Below are 23,527 nucleotides of genomic sequence, written 5' to 3' on the forward strand. Positions count from 1 at the left end.
TTAGTCGCCTCATACGACACGCATGGCTTACGGAGGAAAGATTCTTTTCCACTTCCCCATGGACAATAGAAGAAATAAAAAAGAACAAGAGCTATTTAGAAAAAGGAGAAAAACCTAGATGTATGTATATATATATATGCATGTGTGTGTCTGTGAAGTGTGACCAAAGTGTAAGTAGGAGTAGCAAGATATCCCTGTTATCTTAGCGTGTTTATGAGACAGAAAAAGAAACCAGCAATCCTACCATCATGCAAAACAGTTACAGGTTTTTGTTTCACAGTCATCTGGCAGGACGGTAGTACTTCCCTGGGTGGTTGCTGTCTACCAACCTACTACCTACCTACCAACCTACCTTTTATATTGTCTCCTTTATTTTAGCTTTAAAAAACTACCTTAGCTCATTATTTTTACATTTGTTAAATAATTCAGGTGCTATTTTTTTTTAGCTTTAGAATATTTACTTTATTTTTTACTTAATTCTAACTATAGATTCACTACAAATCTTATGATTACAAGCATTGATCCTGATACCAACCTCTTATTTAATGACTTAAATGATTCAAACAGTTACTGTAATTACTACACAGCAGAACAATCAAAGGCACTTCTCAGAGCCAACAACAACATAACTATCTTTAACTACAATATCTGATCTTTAAGCAAGCATTATGATGACCTCCTAGCATTACTAAATTCCTTGCATGCCAATATGTCCATCATTACACTAACTGAAACCTGGCTAAAGCCTGATACTACAGATGTCTATGCCATTCCTGGTTACACAGCCATACACAACTGTAGGCCAGACCAACAAGGGGGTGGCACTGCTATATACTACTCAGACCAACTAGAATGTATCACTAATACTTGCACAAGGGATGAACATGGGGAATATGTAATAGCTAAATTCAAATCCAAATACCTACAAAAACCTCTCACAGTGATAAACATCTACAGAGTTCCACAATCAAACATTAGCCAATTTAGTCAAAACCTAGGAAGTATGATAACTGATGCACGCATGAACAAAGATCACTTACTACTCTCAGGTGACTTCAATATAAATCTCCTGCAAGACCAGGACCCACACATTACTGAATTCACAAACACAATGAGTAACTGCATGTTGCTACCAACAGTAACAAAACCTACAAGAGTTACAGAGACTAGTGTTTCCCTACTTGACCACATCTGGACCAACACCATATCCCCTTTAAAATCAGGCATGATTACAGATAATACCACAGACCACTACCCTACTTTCCTCATAACAACTCTTGGCAAAATACCCCAAGACACTACTAAAGTCACCTTCAAACTTCACAATGAGGCAGCCATTAATAACTTCACAACAGCAGTAACAAACATTGACTGGCACAATGAGCTAGAAATCTATACAGATATTGACGAATGTTTTAATAATATTCTAAAAAAGACCCAGTACCTTTATAACAAGCACTGCCCTAAAAAAACTAAACAGATGACAGCTAAGAGACTGAACAGTCCCTGGCTAACACCCAGCATTCTCAAATCCATAAATACAAAACACCGATATGAAAAACAGTACAGAATGGGTCACATAACCAGAGACCAAACAAAACGTTACTCGTCAATCCTAACCAGCCTGATAAGAAGGGCAAAAAAATTGTATTATGAGAGATTATCCAACTTACGAGGTGATATAAAAAAGACCTGGAAGACCCTATCAGAAATTCTGGGAACAAAAAAGATATCACGACATAGCGAAATAAAATTAGCAAAATCAGATGAACCCCAACTCCCACCAACAGAAACAGCAAACAGACTCGATGATTTCTTCTCCACTATAGGTCAAAACCTTGCCAATAAAATCCCAAGCTCAGATACCCCACCAAATGACTACCTCACTGGCAACTACCCGAACACACTGTTCCTAGCTCCGACTAACCCATACGAAGTCTCCCTTATTATCAACGCACTGAAAAACAAGGCAGGAGATTTAAATACCTTACCACCCTTTATATACAAAAAAGCGTCACAAGTACTATCACCAATCATTGCAACACTCTTTAACAAATCCATTGAATCCTCCACCTTCCCTACAGTTCTCAAAATAGCAAGGGTCACCCCGATCCATAAAGGAGGAGACCAAACAGAGTTGAATAACTATAGGCCAATATCCAACTTACACTCTCTCTCAAAAATCTTCGAAAAATTAATTCATAAACGAATCTACTCCTACCTCATCTCCCAAAACATTCTCAACCCCTGCCAATTTGGATTCAGGCCTAATAAAAATACTAATGATGCTATTATACACATGCTAGAACATATATACACTGCAATAGAGAAAAAAGAAGTCCCACTGGGGATCTTCATTGACTTATGTAAAGCTTTTGATACAGTTGACCATGACTTGCTCCACGTAAAATTGTCACACTATGGTATTAGAGGGCACTCCCTCAACTACCTCAAGTCTTACCTCAGCAACAGAAGCCAATATGTGTACGCAAATGGGGCAAGCTCTTCCGCACAACCAATTACAGTTGGTGTCCCACAGGGAAGTGTCCTTGGCTCTCTTCTCTTTCTCCTATACATAAATGACCTACCAAATGCTTCGCAATTACTCAAACCCACACTTTTTGCAGATGACACTACATACGTCTTCTCTCACCCGAGCCCAGTCACGCTAGCCAATACTGTAAACACCGAATTACAGAAAATATCTACCTGGTGGTTCGGACATGTAGAGAGAATGGGGCGAAACAGAATGACTTCAAGAGTGTATCAGTCTGTAGTGGAAGGAAGGCGGGGTAGGGGTCGGCCTAGGAAAGGTTGGAGGGAGGGGGTAAAGGAGGTTTTGTGTGCGAGGGGCTTGGACTTCCAGCAGGCATGCGTGAGCGTGTTTGATAGGAGTGAATGGAGACAAATGGTTTTTAATACTTGACGTGCTGTTGGAGTGTGAGCAAATTAACATTTATGAAGGGATTCAGGGAAACTGGCAGGCCGGACTTGAGTCCTGGAGATGGGAAGTACAGTGCCTGCACTCTGAAGGAGGGGTGTTAATGTTGCAGTTTAAAGACTGTAGTGTGAAGCACCCTTCTGGCAAGACAGTGATGGAATGAATGATGGTGAAAGTTTTTCTTTTTCAGGCCACCCTGCCTTGGTGGGAATCGGCCAGTGTGATAATAAAAAAAAATCTTCCTGGATGAGGACTAACAAACTTACACTAAACATTGACAAAACCTACTTCATTCAGTTTGGTAACAGAGCTACAGATGTACCTCTTAACATAACGATAAACGGATCACCTATCACAAAGCTAACAGAGGGAAAATTCTTAGGAATTCACCTCGATAATAGACTCAAATTTCATACACATATACAACAAATTTCTAAGAAAATTTCCAAGACTGTAGGCATACTATCGAAGATACGGTACTATGTTCCACAGTCAGCCCTCCTGGCCCTTTATCACTCTCTTATTCACCCCTATCTCACCTATGGAATTTGTGCATGGGGCTCAACAACAATTAACCATCTCAGACCACTAATTACCCAACAAAAGGCTGCAGTTAGAATGATGATAAATTCTCACTACAGGCAACACACTCCACCAATATTCAAAACACTCAACCTACTCACCATACAAAACATCCATACTTATTATTGCACCTATTACATACATAGAACACTTAACTCTGATATTAACCCTCCCCTCAAACATCTCCTTGCCAACCTCAACAGAACACATGACCATAACACAAGGCACAGATCACTCTTTGATGTTCCTCGTGTCCATCTCACGCTATGCAAAAACTCAATGCACATAAAAGGCCCTAAAATCTGGAATTCATTACCTGTAAATATAAAAGAAACACTACCTGTTTATAAATTCAAGTCTCTTCTCAAAGTTCACTTACTCAAAACCAAATAAATACTGAATAACTGAACCTTATAAATTGTATATCCAAAATGTTACTCACAATTATATCACATAAATGTTAAACCTAGGACCCAATCTAACTTTGTTATTTTTTTAAATACACTACCTAACAGAATACTCCATTCTACTGAATGAACAGCAATGCATGCAACCATATGACCTGTCTTTGTAATACTCATTTGTGCTTTATAGTTATCTGTTTACAATGACTTATCACTGATTTCATCATTGCTTAGTTAATCTTAAGTTAATTTTAAGCCAGCCCGTAATGCTATGCATATAAGTGGCTTTGGCATGCTGCTCTTACCTGTATTTTTTTTGTACCTCTGTATGTATGCTAAAATTTCTAAATAAATAAATAAATAAATGATGTACCATTGCACATGGCCTGGTGAAAGCTTTGTTGATGCACTCTAGTGAGTACCGCTTCTTCAAAAAATGGGTAGAGCTCAATGCAAAATCTGTGACCAATCAAGTTTACATTATGTACACAGTTTAAGTTTAAAAGATTATGTAAAAAATAATTTTTTACTGTACTTTAGATTTTGGTTGTTGATGCCCATTGACTTGGATGTCAATGGAGAGGGTTACTAGGGCCCTTCTGGGTTGAGGTGAATGCCTGTGGTGCATGGGATGAGATGGATGGCTGTAGCTCATGGGCTGAGGTTAAGGCAGTTATTGCTTACTGAAGTCCTCAGGAATTCTGTCATGTTTCTCTGTTGTGTTTTTTCCCAGCAGTAAATCATCATTCTTCCTTCGAGTCAGAGTCCTTTTCAGTGAAAGCATCTGCAATTTCACCATTACCATGCAGCATCTTGTGTAGGTCTTGCATTGACAACCTTGGTTTGGTTTCTGCTTCCTCATCCTCTTCTGTTCTCTGCCTCCCTTCTATCTGAGATTTAAACTCCAACATATACTTTGCAGTCTGTTCATCATTGTCTAATTGTTTATTCAAGTCTTCCAACTCCATATCTTCAAAGCCTCCACCTGGCACTCATTGCTAGATCAGTAATTTCTTCAACCTGACCCTCTACTGGTGGGAAAACCTGCAAAGTTATTAATTGCACTAGTCCACAATTTTCTCCACAATGCATTTGCGGTGGACCCCAGAGTTTCATGATTAATCCGTTTCAGAGAGTCTGCTGAAGGATGAAATTGCCGAATGGCGAAACTATTTTCTCCATAAATAATGGAAATAAAATTAATCCGTTCCAGACACCCAAAAATATTTAAAAAAAAAAATATTTTTTTCAAATTAAATAAAATTACATACAGAAAACAATGAGAAATCAAGTACATACATATATAAAATAATAACAACATTAGACTTACCTTTACTAAAGACTTCTGGGTGGATGGAGGAGGGGAGAGGATGAAGGTGCACTATTGTTTGGAAGGGAAATCCCTTTTCATAAAGACTTCAGGTACCAAGTCCTTATCTGGGGTTACTTCCCTTCTTTGCTTTTTAATGCCACTAGGAACAACTTGAGTCACTGGACCCCTGTCACACAAAATATCTGTCCAGAGAGCTCTGTTTCTGGCGTTTCTTTAAGATTTGTCTGAAGTGGGACACAACACTGTCATTGTACATGTTGCCAACACGGCCTGCAACACCTTTGTCAGGGTGAAGTTCATCCATGAATGTTTGCACTTCAGTCCACTTTGCACAAATGTCCTTAATCTTTGAAGAAGGCACCTTCCTCTATCACTCTCCCTCCTCTGAAGCAATTTCCTGAGCTGTGGTCTGTTGCTGTTGCAGATGAAGCTCTTGCAGCTCTGTAGTGGTTAGCTCTTCATCGTGGTCCTCCACCAACTCTTCCACATCCTCCAAACTCACATCCAACCCCATGGAATTCCCCAGTGACACAATACTTTCCACAACTGACATATGCTCCTCAGGGTCAGCCCCAAACCCTTCAAAGTCTCTCTCTTGTACACATTCTGACCACAATTTTCTCCAAGCAGTGTTCAAAGTCCTGCAAATCACTCCCTCCCAAGCCTTACCTATAAGGTTTATGAAATGGAGGATATTGAAATGGTCTTTCCAGAACTCTTAGGATCAGTTCAGTGTGAGGTCACTTCAAAGTGCTTTTGAAACGCTGCTTTGGTGTACAGTTTTTTGAAGTTTGAAATGACCTGCTGGTCCATGGGCTGGAGGAGAGGAGTTGTATTAGGGGCCAAGAACTTCACTGCAATAAAACAAAACTCCTCCACCATTTGCTTTTCCAAGTCTGGATAATGAGCAGGAGCATTGTCCATTACCAGGAGGCACTTGAGTTTCAATTTATTTTCCAGAAGGTATTTCTTCACACTGGTACCAAACACTTCATTAAACCAATCAAGGAAAATTTTCCTTGTGACCCATGCCTAACTGTTAGCCTTCCATATCACACAGAATTTACTCTTGGCGACACTGTTTTTCTTGAACACACTGGGATTTTCTGAGCGATGGACCAGTAAAGGCTTCACTTTGCAATCCCCACTAGCATTACTACAAAACATGAGAATTAGCCTGTATTTCATAGGCTTGTGTCCTGGGAGTGCCGTTTCCTCCTGCGTGATGTAGGTTCTCTGGCATTTTTTCCAAAACAGGCCTGTTTCATCACAATTGAACACTTGTTGGCATTTGAATTTTTCAGTGTCTACGTACCCCTTAAACTCCCGTACAAACTTCTCAGCTACCCTTTTGTCTGAACTGGCAGCCTCACCATGCCTTACCCCACACTGTATGCCACTACGCTTCTTAAATCTCTCAAACCAGCCTTTGCTGGCCTTAACATCACAAACATCACCACTCATTGCAGGCATTTTCTTTACAAAGTCGTCATGCAACTGCCTTGCCTTTTCACAAATTATCAGCTGCATAATACTATCTCCTGCTAACTGTTTTTGGGTAATCCACACCAACAATAACCTCTCTACTTCTTCGAGGGTTTGCGATCTCTTTTTTGTCAGCATATCTACCCCTTTTGCAACAACAGCACACTTTATTTCCTTTCCCTTCGCCACAATCAAAGTGATGGTTGAATGGGGTTTGCCATACATCCTGGCAAGCTCTGTAACACGCACTTCACCTTCATATTTTTCAATGATTTCTTTCTTGAATTTGATCATGTTCCTCACTTTCTTTACCAAAGGGCTGGCACTAGCTTTCTTCGGGGCCCATGGTGACTTATTAAGCAGTTGCAAGCACAAAAAACAATGGATTATTATGAAATGTATCGTAAGAACCCGTGGGGTGATGGTCACTCGCTGGTAAGCAATGGCACACTGAGTGTGAATGGTGTGGGAGACTGGCTTTGTGAGTGCACCGACGGCGGACGCGTACCGGACAGTCGCTGATTCACAAGGCCAATCATGAACCGCGAGGCTATATTTTGGCAAAAAAAAGTTGCAGAAAGTCGGTTTTCACGAAAGTTGCAGCCGTTGAACAGTGGGGGTTCACTGTAAAGATACCATCCGACTTACAACGGAGTTCGGTTCCAACAAACTGGGTGTAGGTCGAAATGGACGTAAGTCTAACCTTACTGAATATCAACATCACATTTTTTAATGACTTTATTTTATTGTTTTATTTTGGTATTTCATTTTTTATTTTACTTTTTATGCTGTTAGTACTGTATTTTATACTGTAAGGTTTAGGATAAACACTGTGTACAACACAAACAGTTGTTTATTTCCCAGAAATTTGGCATAGAAAACACAATCGTAGGTCAAATGGTCGTATGTCAAGCAGGTTGTAAGTCGGATGGTAGATGTAATGTTAATTGCAGCACTTCATCTAGTGCAGTTTACGTAAAGTTGGCTATTGCATCTGCAATGTTAAATTTATGCTGGACCTTTGGCACTCCAGTCTGTATCATAATCCATTGTTGCAAGACTTTTTCTGCACCACCCTACATGTGTAGTATCCAGTATTATGGGAGTGATAAATAATCACCTGATGCATTAGCACACAGCAAGCTCAGACAATCCTTTGCTGCCTTAAAATCAAGTACATTTTTCTCTTGCTTATTTCTATAAGCTTATGATGACAACTTCCAAAAGAAAGCCTGTCTCATCAGCATTAAACACATGTTAAAACTTGTAACCATCCTCAGGAATAATTTTTTCAGCCCAGCAAGGAAACTTTCTGTGGCAGTGTGGTTAGCAGAAGCACTTTTTCCTTTAAATTTTATGTTATGAGGCCAATTGCACATTTTAAAACTGCTAAACAATCTAGGAGAATGCTAACACTTTTTATAGTTTTCTCTTGTATCATGAGTGCACTAAATGAGTCACTTTTTGTTTTTTGCTTGATCACTCATTCAGTAACCTTTCCGTTTTATTTAGCTGTATTTAATCTCTTCATTATTTTATCAGCACGTTAGTCCAGATCACTCAATTCATGTGCTTTCATGTTTACCTTATTCTTTCTAATTAAACAACTTGTGATTCATTCCTACCACATGTGTGCAGGTACTTTATTGGTTTTTGTTCAGAACAGGCCTAATTTCAAGCTTAAGCTTCATCCTGGCACCTTCAGCATCACTGGTATTCTAGTGCCATGGAAATACCACTTCTCACTTACCAACGAAGTTTCATTGCTAGGACCACATCAGTAAATGAATTCATTGTGAAGAGCATACTATAATGGTAGTGGGTTTGTGTCAGCCATGTTTGATTTGTTTTAAAGTCACCTTTGCACCATTTATAACATTTTTGGTATATTTTTAAACAGTTATACAGTAGTGTACTGTATACGTATTGTAATAAACAGAATAGAGGAAATCAGCTCTTTTATACATTATTTAGGTATGCATACTGGTCAGAGAGCCCATCGTAAGTCTGAGTGTCAGTAAACGAGTAGAGCACAAAACATACTTAACCCCTGCCAATTTGGTTTCAGGAAAAATAAAAGCACTAATGATGCAATTGTAAAAATGCTAGATCTGCTTTACACAGCATTGGAAAATAAGGAATATCCACTAGGAATTTTTATTGACCTAAGAAAAGCTTTTGACACAGTAGACCATGGCATCCTACTCCACAAACTTAACCATTATGGTATAAGAGGCCATGCACTTGCATATTTCAAATCCTACCTTACAAATAGGTAGTATGTCATCATTAACCCTTAAACGGTCCAAACAGATCGACGTTCAAATTCGTAGAGCTACAAAAGTAGATCTACTTTTTTTTACAATTTTTCAAATATAACAAAAAAAAAGTGGATAAAAGTTTTTTTTACACATTTTCAAATGTAAAACAAAAAAGAAGATCTACATTTTTTTACATACTTTCAGATGTTGAAAAAACGTATATATACGTTTGGACCATTTAAGGGTTAAAGACACAGCATCATCAACACGGCCACTTGATACTGGAGTTCCACAGGGAAGTGTCCTTGGACCCCTGTTCTTCCTCATTTACATCAATGATCTTCCAAACGTATCTCAACACCTGAAACTCATTCTCTTTGCTGACGACATGACTTATGTCATCTCTCACCTTAATCTTGCCACCCTCAACACCATTGTTAATGAGGAGCTGCTCAAAATATCAACTTGGATGACAGCCAATAAACTTACACTTAACACAGACAAAACCTACTATATTATGTTTGGTAGCAGAGCAGGCGCTGCACAACTAAACATAAAGATTGACAGCACTCTAATTGCCAGACATAATGAGGGCAAATTCCTAAGCCTATACCTCAACAGCAACCTGAATTTCAGCACCCATATCCAACACGTATCAAAAAAAGTATCCAAAACAGTTGGGATCCTCTCCAAGATACGGTACTACGTGCCGCAAAATGCCCTTCTCACGCTATACCATTCACTCATTTATCCATACCTCACCTATGCTATTTGTGCTTGGGGTTCAACTGCAGCAATACACTTAACCCTTTTACTGTCGCGGCCGTATATATACGTCTTACGAGGTACCGTGTTTGACGTATATATACATGTACTCATAAATTCTAGCAGCTTCAAATCAAGCAGGAGAAAGCTGGTAGGCCCACATGTGAGAGAATGGGTCTGTGTGGTCAGTGTGCACCATATAAAAAACATCCTGGAGCACGCAGTGCATAATGAGAAAAAAAAACTCCGACCGTTTTTTTTTAATTAAAATGCCGACTTTGTGGTCTATTTTCGTATAGTATTTATGGTTGTATTCTCGTTTTCTTGGTCTCATTTGATAGAATGGAAAACATATTATAGAAATAGAGGTGATTTTGACTGATTTTACTATAAAAAGAACCTAGAAATGGAGCTCAAAGTAGGGGAAATGTTTGATTTTTGCCAATGTTCAAAAGTAAACAAATGATGCCATTGTCCAATAAATGTCCAACTAGCCATTCTAATATGCAGTCATGAATGGGTTGATGTTATTTATACAATTATTACAGTATTGCAGTAGTCTGCATAATAGTAAGTCTTCTATTTTTTTTTGAATAAAAATTCTAAATAGAAAGCAAGAGTAATATCAGAGGGGCCTGGAGACATGACGATGAGCAAAGAAAATGTTATTTTAGAGCCAGGAATGTCTGCATTGTTCATCCTGGACCTTATTTTGAAATTGTCATATTTTTTAGTTTTCGTGAAATTGGCCAAATTTCAAATTTCTGACCACATTATTAGGTAGTTGAAATCGGTAAATGGGCAGTTTCTTGTACTCAATCGATAGAAAAAATGGAGTTCTAAAGAAATAGCTATGAGTTTGGGCGACTGGAACAATGGAATTAGCCGAAAATAGGGCTCAAAGTGGGCGAAATCGCCGATTTGTAAACAGCGCCGAGGTCACTAACTTCGCGAGAGCATAATTCCGTCAGTTTTCCATCAAATTTCGTTTTTTTGGTGTCATTACAATCAGGAAAAGATTCTCTATCATTTCGTAAGAAAAAATCATTTTTTTTTTTTAAATTTTGCAACACCAGGAGACCCCTCAGGATTGGGGGTTGCGACAGTCAAAGGGTTAAAGCCAATAATAACTCAACAAAAAGCTGCAGTAAGAATAATCACTAAATCCTATCCCTGGCAACACCCCCCCCCCCCACTCTTCATAGATCTAAACTTACTCTCTGTTCAGAACATCCACACTTATTACTGTGCAATCTACATATACAGGACCTTAAATTCCAATGTTAACCTTGACCTAAAATGCTTTCTTGATAGTTGTGACAGGACCCACAAGCATAACACCAGACACAAACATCTCTACGACATTCCCCGTGTCCGACTAAATCTATACAAAAATTCAATGTATGTCAAAGGCCCTAAAATCTGGAACACCCTACCTGAAAACTCTAGAACTGCAGACACATTCATCACCTTCAAAACTACCGTTAGAAAACATCTTATCTCCCTGATGCACCCCATCAACTAACTACATAAAAACCACCTGGTAGTTCACACTTACTCACTCACTCACTCACCCATTTGACTATAAGCACAGAAATACGTATCTTACTCTTAAAATAATGATTCCTAACTAGTCTCAAGTTTGCCTGTGATACTCCAATATAGAAACTATGTATTGTGCCAAAACAAAAGCATTCACATTGCTAGACTCACAAACTAGTATTTAGTCACTTAGTATTTAGTCAACTTATTCCACAATTTGTAATAATTTAGGGTTAAGAATTAATCTAAGTTTGCCCGAAATGCCTAGCCTTGCTAGGTGTTCTAGTGGCCCCTCTGTAATTAGTATTTTATTACTTGTAAACCATACAATAACCAAAATCTGTAAACCCCGCATTGTAATCCTTCTAGAGAATAAACTTTGATTTGATTTGAGTACATTGCTTAGTGAGGAGAAGCTGTTTTGCAGAGATGAGTTGGGATGATGTTAAAATCCAAATTATGGAGTGATAAACATGAGAGAGAATGGTATGGGATATGTCTACAAGCTGTGTGGATAGGTGTAAACAGAAGTGGAGTGGACTTGACTTAAGCTAGGCCTCCTAAGATAAGGGAGGAGCTCATGGCATAGGGAAGTTTTCCATGTGGAACTAGCCCAATTTCAAACTTTTCCCCAAATTTATGGTGTGAGAATTCAGTAAAAATATGAAGGCATTTTTTTTTCCAACAAGTCGGCCATCTCCCACCGAGGCATGTTTAAAAGAAATATGAATATCTCATTATTTAACCCTTTGAGGGTTTTCGTCGTACTAGTACGTCTTACGCGTAGGGGTTTTTGACGTACTAGTACTCATAAATTCTAGCGGCCTCAAATCTAGTGGGAGAAAGCTGGTAGGCCTTCATATGAAAGAATGGGTCTATGTGGTCAGTGTGCACAGTCTAAAAAAAATCCTGCAGCACACAGTGCATAATGAGAAAAAAAAACTTTGACCATTTTTTTTTAATAAATCAGCGACTTTGCAGTGTATTTTCGTATGGTATTTTTTGTTGTATTCTAGTTTTCTTGGTCTCATTTTATAGAATGGAAGACATATTACAGAAATTGAGATGATTTTGACTGGTTTTACAAAGAAAAGTGCCTTGAAATTGAGCTCAAAGTAGCAGAAATGTTCGATTTTTACCAAACTTCAAAAGTACACAAATCGTGCCAAGCGTGCAATACACGTCAACTGGCGAGTCTAATATTCTTTCACAAGTGCACCAATAATATTTATACCATTTTTTACACTAATGCAGTAGTCTGACTTAAGAAATCGTAATGACACGATTGCAAATAAACCATACCCCCGGCCGGGGGTATGCGGGGGTATACACGATGCAGTAGTCTGCATAACAGTAAATCTTATATTTTTTGTGAAAATAAAAATTCAAAGTGGAAAGCAAAAGAATATAAGAGGGGCCTTGAGACGTTACTAATGACTAGAGGAAATGTCATTTTAGTGCTAGGAATGTCTTTCTTGTTTATTCTGGACCCTATTCGGAAATTGGCATCTTTTGAAATTTGTGTGAAATTGGCAAAATTGCTAAATTCTGACCACTGTACTGGATAGTTGAATTTCATAAATGAGTGGTTTCTTGCACCCATTCGATAGAAAAAATGGAGTTCTAGCGAAATATTCATGTTTTTTGTCGACTAGTACAGTGAAATTGGCCGAAAATGGGGCTCAAAGTGGGCAAAATCGCCGATGCGTAAACATCGCCGAGACCGCTAACTTTGCGAGAGCATAATTCCGTAAGTTTTCTATCAAATTTCAAACTTTTGGTGTTTTTATGATCGGGAAAAGATTCTCTATCTTTTCATAAGAGAAAATAATTTTTTTTTTTTTTTAAATTTGGCCGACCCTGAGAACGAGTTTCGGAGAGGGCCTGTCGACCCTCAAAGGGTTAAAGCACAATTTTTAATCCTATGATATGAGAGAATTTAATTACCAGGGGGACAAAGATCTTGGAGAAATTTTAGGAGTGTCTTCTAATATTAAGAGTTTAATGGATCTTTTAATTGGTGTGTTAGTACTATTTGTTTTATTCATGCTAGTAATTTTTACTGTTAATTTTGCAAGTTCTCTTCAAATTTCAACACTATCTACCCTTTTGCAGTTCCAGTAAGTCTTGCACTTAGCATTAGCTGCCTCACTGCAGTGAAAAACTAAGGCTGATCTGAACATTGAGATGCATACAGCCAATGAAGAACGTACTTGTTTAGGAAATTCAGAGTGGGCTTAGTGAAGGTGTTTAATTGGTTGTTAACATCAGCTTAGAGAGCAGCATTCCATTCTGTGGTAGCAAGCTCTGAGGAAATTGCTGGACAGTTTTCATTCTTCTATTCAGATTTTCACATAAAATTTTCAACTATTGGTGTGTTTAGAGTGATAGACAATCTTGTGATAAAATGAGCTTGTATATCAAGTGATTTGCATGTTTTGGTTAAGGGGAGAACTAGAGATGTGACTTGGAAGTCCACAAAGTTATTCAGGTCAAAAAATGCAAGAAATGCATCAGATTTTCCTAATATAAGATGGTGGTGGAGGTCAGTAATTATAATCGGTTGTTGCAGAAGAAGGGAGTCTACAATGTATGCACACTTTCAGTGAGGTCTTTACATTGTGCATTCGCTACAAGTATGGATGTCCAAGGATTTATGCATAGCCTGAAGAATATGATTTTCTAGTGATCAGAAATGACAACAATAGACTATGTATGTATAATATTACTAGAGCACATTTCAGCAGTATCTCTGAGATCATAACAGTCTCATCCTATACACGAAAATAACCCACAATTTTAGCATAATTCTCCTGAGTCCTTCTTCTTTGATACTGGTTAAAGGTTCTTGATCCAAGGAATTGGGGCTAATAGCACCATTGGCTAACAGATGAAGGAATCTGGTTCAAACCTGGGATGTGTAGAAATCTTGTGCATTTTTTCCTGTCACCTGTTGCCCTTATTCATTTGAGGTATTAGCCAACTGTTGTGGGTTGCATCCTGCAGTAAAATGATAAAAGGGACTCAGGTAGGCATAAGAAACACTGGCTTTCTTGGTTTATTTTGGGTTATTAGTCCTCCAGGTTAATAATTAGAATCTTCTAAGTTTCCCTTTCTTAGATCAAACCTGATTACCTCCAATTGCCTAGGTGTTGTATGGTCTCTACTGGTTTAAACTTCCTCTATGAATAATACTGTGATAATTTTCTGGAGTTTGGCCATCCAAAATTGTATTATGAATGGGAACCATATCAGGACAATGAGTATTGATTAAACTGTACATGGGGTTACCAGGATTGACAGTGAAAGTATAGTGGTGCCATTTAGGATGCAAATGAACTATACGTATACTCTTTTCAGTAAAGTTGTGGTCTTGCATAAGGCATACAACTACCAGTAGACTGGGTTAATAGCTGTGTGGTGGTGTGTAAGAGTTACAAGATCTAAAATACTGTTTCTTCAGATTATTATTATTATTATTATAATCAAGGGGGAAGCGCTAAACCCGGAGGATTATACAGCGCATGGGGGGGGTGTGGAAGGCATTCAGGCTTAATTCGGGGAACTGGAGCACAGATCCAATTCCCTAAATCAAGAGCCCCTCGCCAACATCAAGGAACCTTCCTTGAGGGGTGTTTCTTCAGAGATTAAATGCTCTGGATTTTTTCATTTATGCAAAATAATGCCATCTTGAGGATTTTCCACAAGTTCATAATTTTTTTTCAATTTATTTTTAAGTATTATTTAGACTCATCTTTGTAGTTTACCACAACAGTGTGTTTGTAAAGATGCTAATTTGGCCTTTTGTTTTCTCAATTGCAGCTTTCATTGTTGCATACATGGTCTACACTTCTGTTGAAGCCAAACATGAACAGCTGATGCGGAAAAATCCTGCTGATTATGAAAATGACGTTTAGTGGAAGACTGAAAATTTTTAGGTTTTATTGAAGAGTTCTGTAGATATTGAACTTAAGCTTCATTTTCATATACAGCATAGTACATTGTTTATATTAAAGATTTTGTAGCCTTGTAATTTTATTCTTATTTATGGTTAACTTTTGAAAGAACAATGAGAGGTGTAAATACTGTAGAACATAAATGTCTGTGAAACAATGCAAATTATAAATAAAAATTATAACAATGTACATGACATCAATGTTTCATTAATTCATTGCAAATACTTTTACATATATTTTCCATTGCATTACACAAAGAAAATTTATACAGTGGGTAGAAAGATTTTTTTTTTTTTTTTTTTTTTTTTTTTTTTTTACAAGAACTATTATAATTGTAAAATATTAAGACAGTTTTTCTTGGTTACAAATATTCAATCACTGGGAAAGTGAGCATGTACATAATATTTTGCTCTGGTAGTGTGTTCTATTTCTACTGGAGGAGATCTTAATCTAAGGAAATGAATCTGTTCTCCTTCCTTGGATTGAACCTAATTACCTCCCAGTCTTAAAGTGCTGTTTAATCCCTATTAGTTTATGATAGATAAATGTGCTCACTTGTGTTGTTTTACTTTGCCAGTTCATTGCTGAACAGAATTATACAAATAGGTCATTAAAACTAATCCCTCATACAATACATACTCAAAACTGAATGCATATAAATTGCTAAATCTAAATTAATATTTCTAGTAATTTTGTCCTAAAAATACAATAGCAGTTCATTAACCATCCCACTGTTGACAACACCCAAACTGAGAACCCCTTTTGTGTCAGAAATTATGAAAATAAAAATGATCCTTACAAGTTGATTATATTATTTATCTGAAAAAAAAAGTTATAATGGTAAACCTCTTTCTAAAGATAACACAAAAATGCAAAATTTGATGGAATACTTGCAGAATTCCACAGTCACGAAGTTAGAGATATAACATTTTGTGCAACAGATTTCACCCACTTTGAGGCCAGTTTGAGGCAATTTCCAGTGCTCTAACCAACTCAAGTGTTACATGGGGCAGGATTTTTTTATTCTGTGCAGACCTATTCTCTCGCGTCTACACCAAATTTTGTCACTCGCAGAAAATTTGAAGGCATTGTGAATTAAAAGAGAGCTACAATATTAACTCTGACCCCACCAACATAGATCTATGTGACTGACAGTTTACTGATTAAAATGTCAAAACCTTTATTAACCCTTTTGTGGTCCGTGCCATAGTACTACGGCTTTGATCTCAGGATCTGTGCAGTAGTACTACGGCATGAGCTCGGCTCACCTGGATCAGCTGTGAGTGGTAAATTTTGGTCAAGATTTGAGAGAATGAGTCTATGCAATGAGTGTGCACCATACAAAAAAAAAAATCCTGCCCTATGCAGTGCATGATAGTAAAAACAAAACTGACTGTGTGTATAGTTCAAAATAAGTGACCTTGCATTGTATCTCTGGATGGGTTTATTCTCAGTTTCTTGGTATCATTTAATAGAATGGAAGATATATTACAGAAATAGAGATGATTTTGATTGGTTTCAGGACTGGAAGTAGCTTGAAATTTAGCTCAAAGTAGCAGAAATATTCTATTTTTGTTAATATTCCAGCAGACACTAATCACGCCACTCCCAGTTGGTCATCTAACACATGTCCAACTGGCTGTTTAATGCATGTTCATGAATACTGACATTATTTATACAATTATTACAATGAAGTAGCCTGCATAACAGTGTGAATTAAAATTCAAAATGGAAAGCAAGTGTAATATAGGAGAGGCCTGGGAACATAAGTAATGAACAGAGGAAATATTTTAGTTCCAAGAATGTCTATATTTATTATGGACTTCTAAAATTGTTAATTTTATTTTGTGTGAAATTGGCCAAATTACTCAAAACTAATCACTATTGGGTAATTGAAATAGATGGCTGGGTCGTGTCGTGTGCTCTATCGATAGAATGGTAGGTACACTAGTGAAATAGCTAAGTCTTTTTGACTGGAACAATTGAATTGGCCTAAAAAAAAAACAGACTCAAAATAGGCAAAATCGCTGGTGCATAAATAGTGTCGGGATCGCTAACTTTGCGGTAGAGTAATTTCGTAAGTTTTTAACTTGTACAAATAGCTAGATATTCTATAACATAATGATATATGAACAAATTTATGGGAAGTTGAAGAAAAAATAAATAAAGTAGATGGCACTACTTTTGTAATTTTATTCAGGTCACCTGTGTGTACACTGCTGACCCAGTCTGATGAGACACTCTGGATTAACATGTTACATCCCATCTTTTCTTTTGAAGGGATACCTTAATGCTGGTGAATGACTCAACCTCCAAAGAATTGAAAGTGTTCCCTCCTTCCTCAGATCAAACCTAATTACCTCCCATTTGCTAGATACTGTATGACTCTAATAGGTTTAGTTCTTCCTCATGAATATAATGATGAGTTTTCATACACCTCCATGTTAAGTGCTGATATTTACTAACTTCCATTTATACTTGTCAAGTTGGTGGCTGACAAGTAGTAGTAGTTCAAGCAAAGAAGTCAGTGAAGGAGAGAGAACATATGACAATATTGCAGCATATTTTAACTTTGTACAGGCATACTTCATTAATATGGTGCTTGCTTCACTAATACAGCTCTTTTCAGTTATATTCATGTTTGTTATTTCAATGCACGCCTTGCTCTTAAGATGATTTTTCAGCAGTTTTCAATTTTATATTTATTTTTACTTTTGTATCATTTAGGCCTAGTGCTACTGTGCACTTAATAAATGATAGTATAAGCATGTTTTTAAGCTTTTATATGCACTGGAAAGTGGAAAAAAAAAAAGGCTGTGATTTGCTTTATGGTGATGGTCTGGAACCTAACCTGCCATATTAGTGAGGCATGCCTCACTTATCATAAGCATATTGTAGTGACAACTCATGGTGTAGTCCCTTCAGTACGAGCTGCTTTGATGCTGGTGATAGGCTCTTCATTCAAGGAGTTTGAGCTACCCTCCCACTGTATTAAGCTGATTGCCTCCCATTCCTCAGGCATTGTATGACCACAGAGTTTAGTGATTCTCACAAATTTAAAAATAACTGGAATGTAATAAAAAGGTATTTGAGAGGCCACCAACATGAGCATTAGGGAGATAACCTCCTGGTGAGGGAGATCTTACAAAGATGGATGTCTGTTGATGATAATGTATCCCATGAATTAATCAATAATAGTGAGAGACTCATGACATGTGGGACAGCTTCTACTGAGCATTTGTGCAAGTTTATAATCGGTAGTATATTGCTGAATGCTGGGGAATTGTATAAATGCTGCAGTGGGCAGTTACACAAGTCAGTGACTGCAACACTGGTACATTTCTGTACTTCCCTCACTGATGACTACAATACTGAAAGACTACTTGCCTCGTGGGTGACTACAAGGCTGGAAGAGCACTGTAATTCCCTCACTAGTGACTGGATGCAACCTGCTTCTGGTAAGTGCCTCTTTTATTCATTATATTGGTAATTTAAGCTGCAAGCTTCAGTAGAATAATGTTAACCAAACTTGCAAAACAAATTCCTGATCCTGTTATTTTCACACTATTTTGTGCTAGTGAATTTCTCAGTTTTATGAATATATGAGAATGTTAAAAAGGCTAGAGGTAGTTGATTATCATCATCATAGAAAGTCCTAAATCCATAAGGGTCATGCAGCTAGAGGAGGTTGAAAAACTTTACCTAAAATATTTTAGATTGAAGTGAAGTTTACTAAAGTAAAGAATTTGTTTTATTACTAGATTTAAATATTACTACAGGAGGGCCCAGCTTATATAGCAGGTTAGGTTCCGAGCTACTGCTGTAAAGTGAATCTCAGCTTTTTTTCACTTTCAAATGCATATAAAAGCCTGATAACATGTTTACACTATCATATATTAAGTGAGCAATATAGCTATGCCTAAAAGATGCAAATACAGTACACATTACTTACAATATTTTTGTCCTTTGCTCATAGTAAGTGGTAAATATATTTATCGTAGGCAGTCTGAATAAATGAAGAATGGGTATAATTGTAAACCACTGTATTAGCGAAACGCTGTAAAGCAGGGCCTGCCTGTACATGAGAATTTGGGTTATAATAAAAATATTTATCTCGCTAGTTTTTCAACATTTCACACTCGTCATATCTGAGTAGTTGTAAGATAAGTTATTCTGTTTTCTGATTAAAGCACTTCTTTGCCTTTTCTTTATTTTACTGTATTGTTGGTATGTCACCTGTGTGTGTGTGTATGAAGTCCTCGAGGTTCTTCTGGAAGTTTATCATACGTTCATCATTCTGAAAAATATAATAAATGTAATGCTAGCTTATGCATGAATAATACAGGTGGATATATCATGTTAGGCTCAGTTAGAACCTTGCAGTTGTTTTACCCAGGAAGTGAGTAGCCAAATGTTGAGCCAAAGGCTGTTATATACAAGCTCACTATAAACTGACTTCAGTGGGCACACATCCATATGTTGTTAGAACAGAGGTTGACAAACTTTTTTGGGCATTACCCCAAAACAAATTTATGTACAATGAATTATATGTCTACTGAACCTTCGTTAACCACAAGATTTTCATTTTCACCCCATTTGGGGGTAATTTACCCCGGTTCCCCAACCTAGGCATAACCGGGCATAACACAAGGCACAAAACACTATGATATCCCTCGTGTCCATCTCACACTATGCAAAAATGCAATGCACATAAAGGGCCTGAAGATCTGGAACTCTTTGCCCAAACCAGCAAAAGGTCCCCTGCCTACAAATCACTTTAGGACTATGCTTAAAATTCATCTCATCTCAATAATAACCATACCCATGCTATGCTAATCTCTAACCAAATTTGGAGCAACTCTCCCAAATATTTTATTATCCCTTATCTATTAACCCTTTCAGGGTTTCCAACGTACTAGTACGGCTTACGCACCAGGGTTATTGACGTACTAGAACGCCTAAATTCTAGCGCCTTCAAATCTAGCGAGAGAAAGCTGGTAGGCCTACATATGAAAGAATGGGTCTATGTGGTCAGTGTGCGCAGTATAAAAAAAATCCTGCATCACACAGTGTGTACTGAGAAAAAAAAAAAACTTTGACCGTGTTTTTGGATTAAAACAGCAACTTTGCACTGCATTTTCGTATGGTATTTATGGTTGTTTTCTAGTTTTCCTGATCTCATTTTATAGAATGGAAGACATATTACAGAAATTGCGATGATTTTGATTGGTTTCACAATGAAAAGTACCTTGAAATTGAGCTCAAAGTAGCAGAAATGTTCGATTTTTACCAAAGTTCAAAAGTAAACAAATCATGCCAAGCGTCCAATACACATCAAATGGTGAGTCTAATATTCTTTCACAAGTGTGCTGATATTATTTATACCATTTCTACACTAATGCAGTAGTCTGCATAACAGTAAATCTTCTATTTTTTGTGAGAATAAAAACTCAAAGTGGAAAGCAAAAGAAATATAAGAGGGGCCTGGGGATGTGACTAACGAACAGAGAACTTGTTATTTTAGTGCCAGGAATGTCTGTCTTGTTTATTCTGGACCCTATTTGGAAATTGGCATCTTCTGAAATTTGTGTGAAATTGGCAAAATTGCCAATTTCTAACCACTTTATTGGACAGCTGAAATTGGTAAATGGGTGGTTTCTTGTACTCATTCGATAGAAAAAATGGAGTTCTAGCGAAATAAATATTATTTTTGTCGACTAGTACACAGGAATTGGCCAAAAATAGGGCTCATAGTGGGCAAAATTGCCGATACGTAAACATCGTCGAGACCACTAACTTCGTGAGAGCATAATTCCGTAAGTTTTCCATCAAATTTCATACTTTTGGTGTCATTATGATCAGGAAAAGATTATCTATCATTTCATAAGAAAATTTTTTTTTTTTTTTTTTCCCAAAAAATTTTCGACCCTAAGAACGAGTTTAGGAGAGGGCCTCTCGACCCTGAAAAGATTAAACAGTGGCAGCTCGTCCATAGGAGCTGCAGAGCTGCAGTCCCCCCAGATGCTCACTGCCAGACGTATGACTTCATCAACCTCAAGCTAAAGTAATTTGCAACTGACAAATATATTACTGGAAAAATATCTTGTATGTTGTTTTCCATGTATTTATAAGTGAATTTTTAATTTTTTGGTTGAAACAAGATAAAAGAAATGATGAAAAATAGAAGTTTGATGTGGTTCGATAGTACAGTTACTGGCGCTATGAGCAGCCACTGCTATTAAACCATTATTACAAAGCTAAAAATGTATGTTTGTATTATAAATTGTACTACCTCATATTAATAATTGAGTCAAATATTGAATATTTAAAGTTTGTCTAGACTTAAGCAGTCTTTAAGTATTAGGTTAAGTCTGCCCAAAATGCCTCAGCATGATATTGGCTTTCTTTATACCTGTCATATTATGAAATGTAAACACACATTGTAACCTTTGCAAAGAAATAAACTTTTTATTTTGATTTGAACCTCACTGGACAGGTTTTTAGTGAGACAAAGAACCAGTGAGCCAGAACAAGGTGTTAGTGGTGCAAAGAGACAAAGAAGAGAAATAACATCAGAAGGACAGTTGCCTGACAATAGAAGATGACTCATCTTCCAAGCTGTAGCATATCCCCTCCTCTCCTCCATCTCCTGCTTCCAGTATGCTCTCCTCTGACAGGTGAGAGGCAGTTAAATTTCATTTACTGTACAGTATTTCAGTTAGTTTCTTTTGGTATTCATTTTTACAGTTTTATGTAGTAGTACAGATTTAATAAATTATTATATCATTTGGGGTCTGGAATGGATTAATTCTATTTACATTATTCTTTATGGGAAAATTGCTTTGGCTGTCATCCATTTTGGTTGTCAAATTGACGTCGGGAACGAATTAAATTTGACAGCTGAGGTTCTACTGTAATTTTCTTGAGGTAGGTTAAATAATTTGTGATGATCTTCCCAAATTAGTCTCAAATCAATTAGAATCATAGATTTAAAATTAATTATGATTAGGTTAATGTCAAATAAAATAATGGAATTTATTTAAATAGTAATTTACCTGGCATTCTAAGACATTATTCTTCTTAAATAATTGAAAGTGTAATAGTAATTTTTAATACTAAAATAAATTTACAATTTGTATATTATATAGTACTGCACAGAGGTTTGATGAGATCAAGTATATTATTAATTGCATCTTATTTATACAGGGCAGTTGTTTTAACAAATAAAATGTTCCATGCTAAGCCAGGATGATCCAAAGAAGAGAAACAGATTTGGCATAACTCATTCCTTTCCAAAAATGCACATACATCACAAATGATCACTAAAATGCAAAAATGGTACCCTGCTTACACTTTAGCAGCCCTACAAACATTTGTTGAAACTCACTCTGAGGTAATGTGCTCACACATGCCAGCTAGGTGCTCAGGTCTCTACCTGTCAAAAACACCCTTCATCCTCTTTCCCACTTGTCCTGGAATGTACCCTACGCTATCTTTCATCCATCATAAACTTTTACGCTTTATTGGTCAACCTCTCAAAAGTTGAGTACCATACCACAATAGTGGTGTTAGATTTGTCCCCAGGAGGTATATATACAGTGGACCCTCAACTGACACTGGCATCGTATAATGTTAACTCCGACTAGCGATACATTTTAATGCAAAAATTTTGCCTCGACTAGCGCTAAAAAACTTGACCAACACGATTTGTTCCGTTCGAGACGCGTCCACATGTGGCCTGAGCACGCCTCACCTGTCCCGTGGGTGCCAGTGTTTACAAGCCAGCCACCGCGGTCGCATCCAAACATACAATCGGAACATTTCATATTATCACAGCGTTCTTAGTGATTGTTATTTTTTTTTTTTTTTTTTTTTATTATCACACCGGCCGATTCCCACCAAGGCAGGGTGGCCTGAAAAAGAAAAACTTTCACCATCATTCACTCCATCACTGTCTTGCCAGAAGGGTGCTTTACACTACAGTTTTTAAACTGCAACACTAACACCCCTCCTTCAGAGTGCAGGCACTGTACTTCCCATCTCCAGGACTCAAGTCCGGCCTGCCGGTTTCCCTGAATCCCTTCATAAATGTTACTTTGCTCACACTCCAACAGCACGTCAAGTATTAAAAACCATTTGTCTCCATTCACTCCTATCAAACACGCTCACGCATGCCTGCTGGAAGTCCAAGCCCCTCGCACACAAAACCTCCTTTACCCCCTCCCTCCAACCCTTCCTAGGCCGACCCCTACCCCGCC

At 37.4% G+C, this 23,527-nt stretch overlaps 2 protein-coding genes across 5 annotated transcripts in view; one reads left to right on the forward strand and one right to left on the reverse strand.

Moving 5' to 3' along the window:
- UQCR-Q (Ubiquinol-cytochrome c reductase ubiquinone-binding protein) overlaps nucleotides 1–15,463 on the forward strand; it is a 77,857-nt gene extending 62,394 nt beyond the window's left edge. The window contains exon 3 of the mRNA XM_070100006.1: nucleotides 15,136–15,463. Within this exon, the coding sequence (XP_069956107.1) occupies nucleotides 15,136–15,230 (95 nt within the window). The 3' untranslated portion in view covers nucleotides 15,231–15,463. The remainder of the gene's footprint in view (nucleotides 1–15,135) is intronic.
- Nucleotides 15,136–23,527, reverse strand: part of LOC128700403 (minichromosome maintenance domain-containing protein 2-like) — a 135,682-nt gene continuing 127,290 nt past the window's right edge. For all 4 annotated transcript variants that reach the window (XR_011393984.1, XM_070099992.1, XM_070099991.1 and 1 more), the window contains one exon: nucleotides 15,136–19,566. Coding sequence is in view for 3 of the 4 variants with exons in the window: in XM_070099992.1 (XP_069956093.1) it covers nucleotides 19,483–19,566 (84 nt within the window). In the remaining variant the exon portion in view is untranslated. The remainder of the gene's footprint in view (nucleotides 19,567–23,527) is intronic.

The sequence above is a fragment of the Cherax quadricarinatus genome, chromosome 71 (assembly GCF_038502225.1).
Source record: "Cherax quadricarinatus isolate ZL_2023a chromosome 71, ASM3850222v1, whole genome shotgun sequence".
Classification (NCBI taxonomy): Eukaryota; Metazoa; Arthropoda; class Malacostraca; order Decapoda; family Parastacidae; genus Cherax; species Cherax quadricarinatus.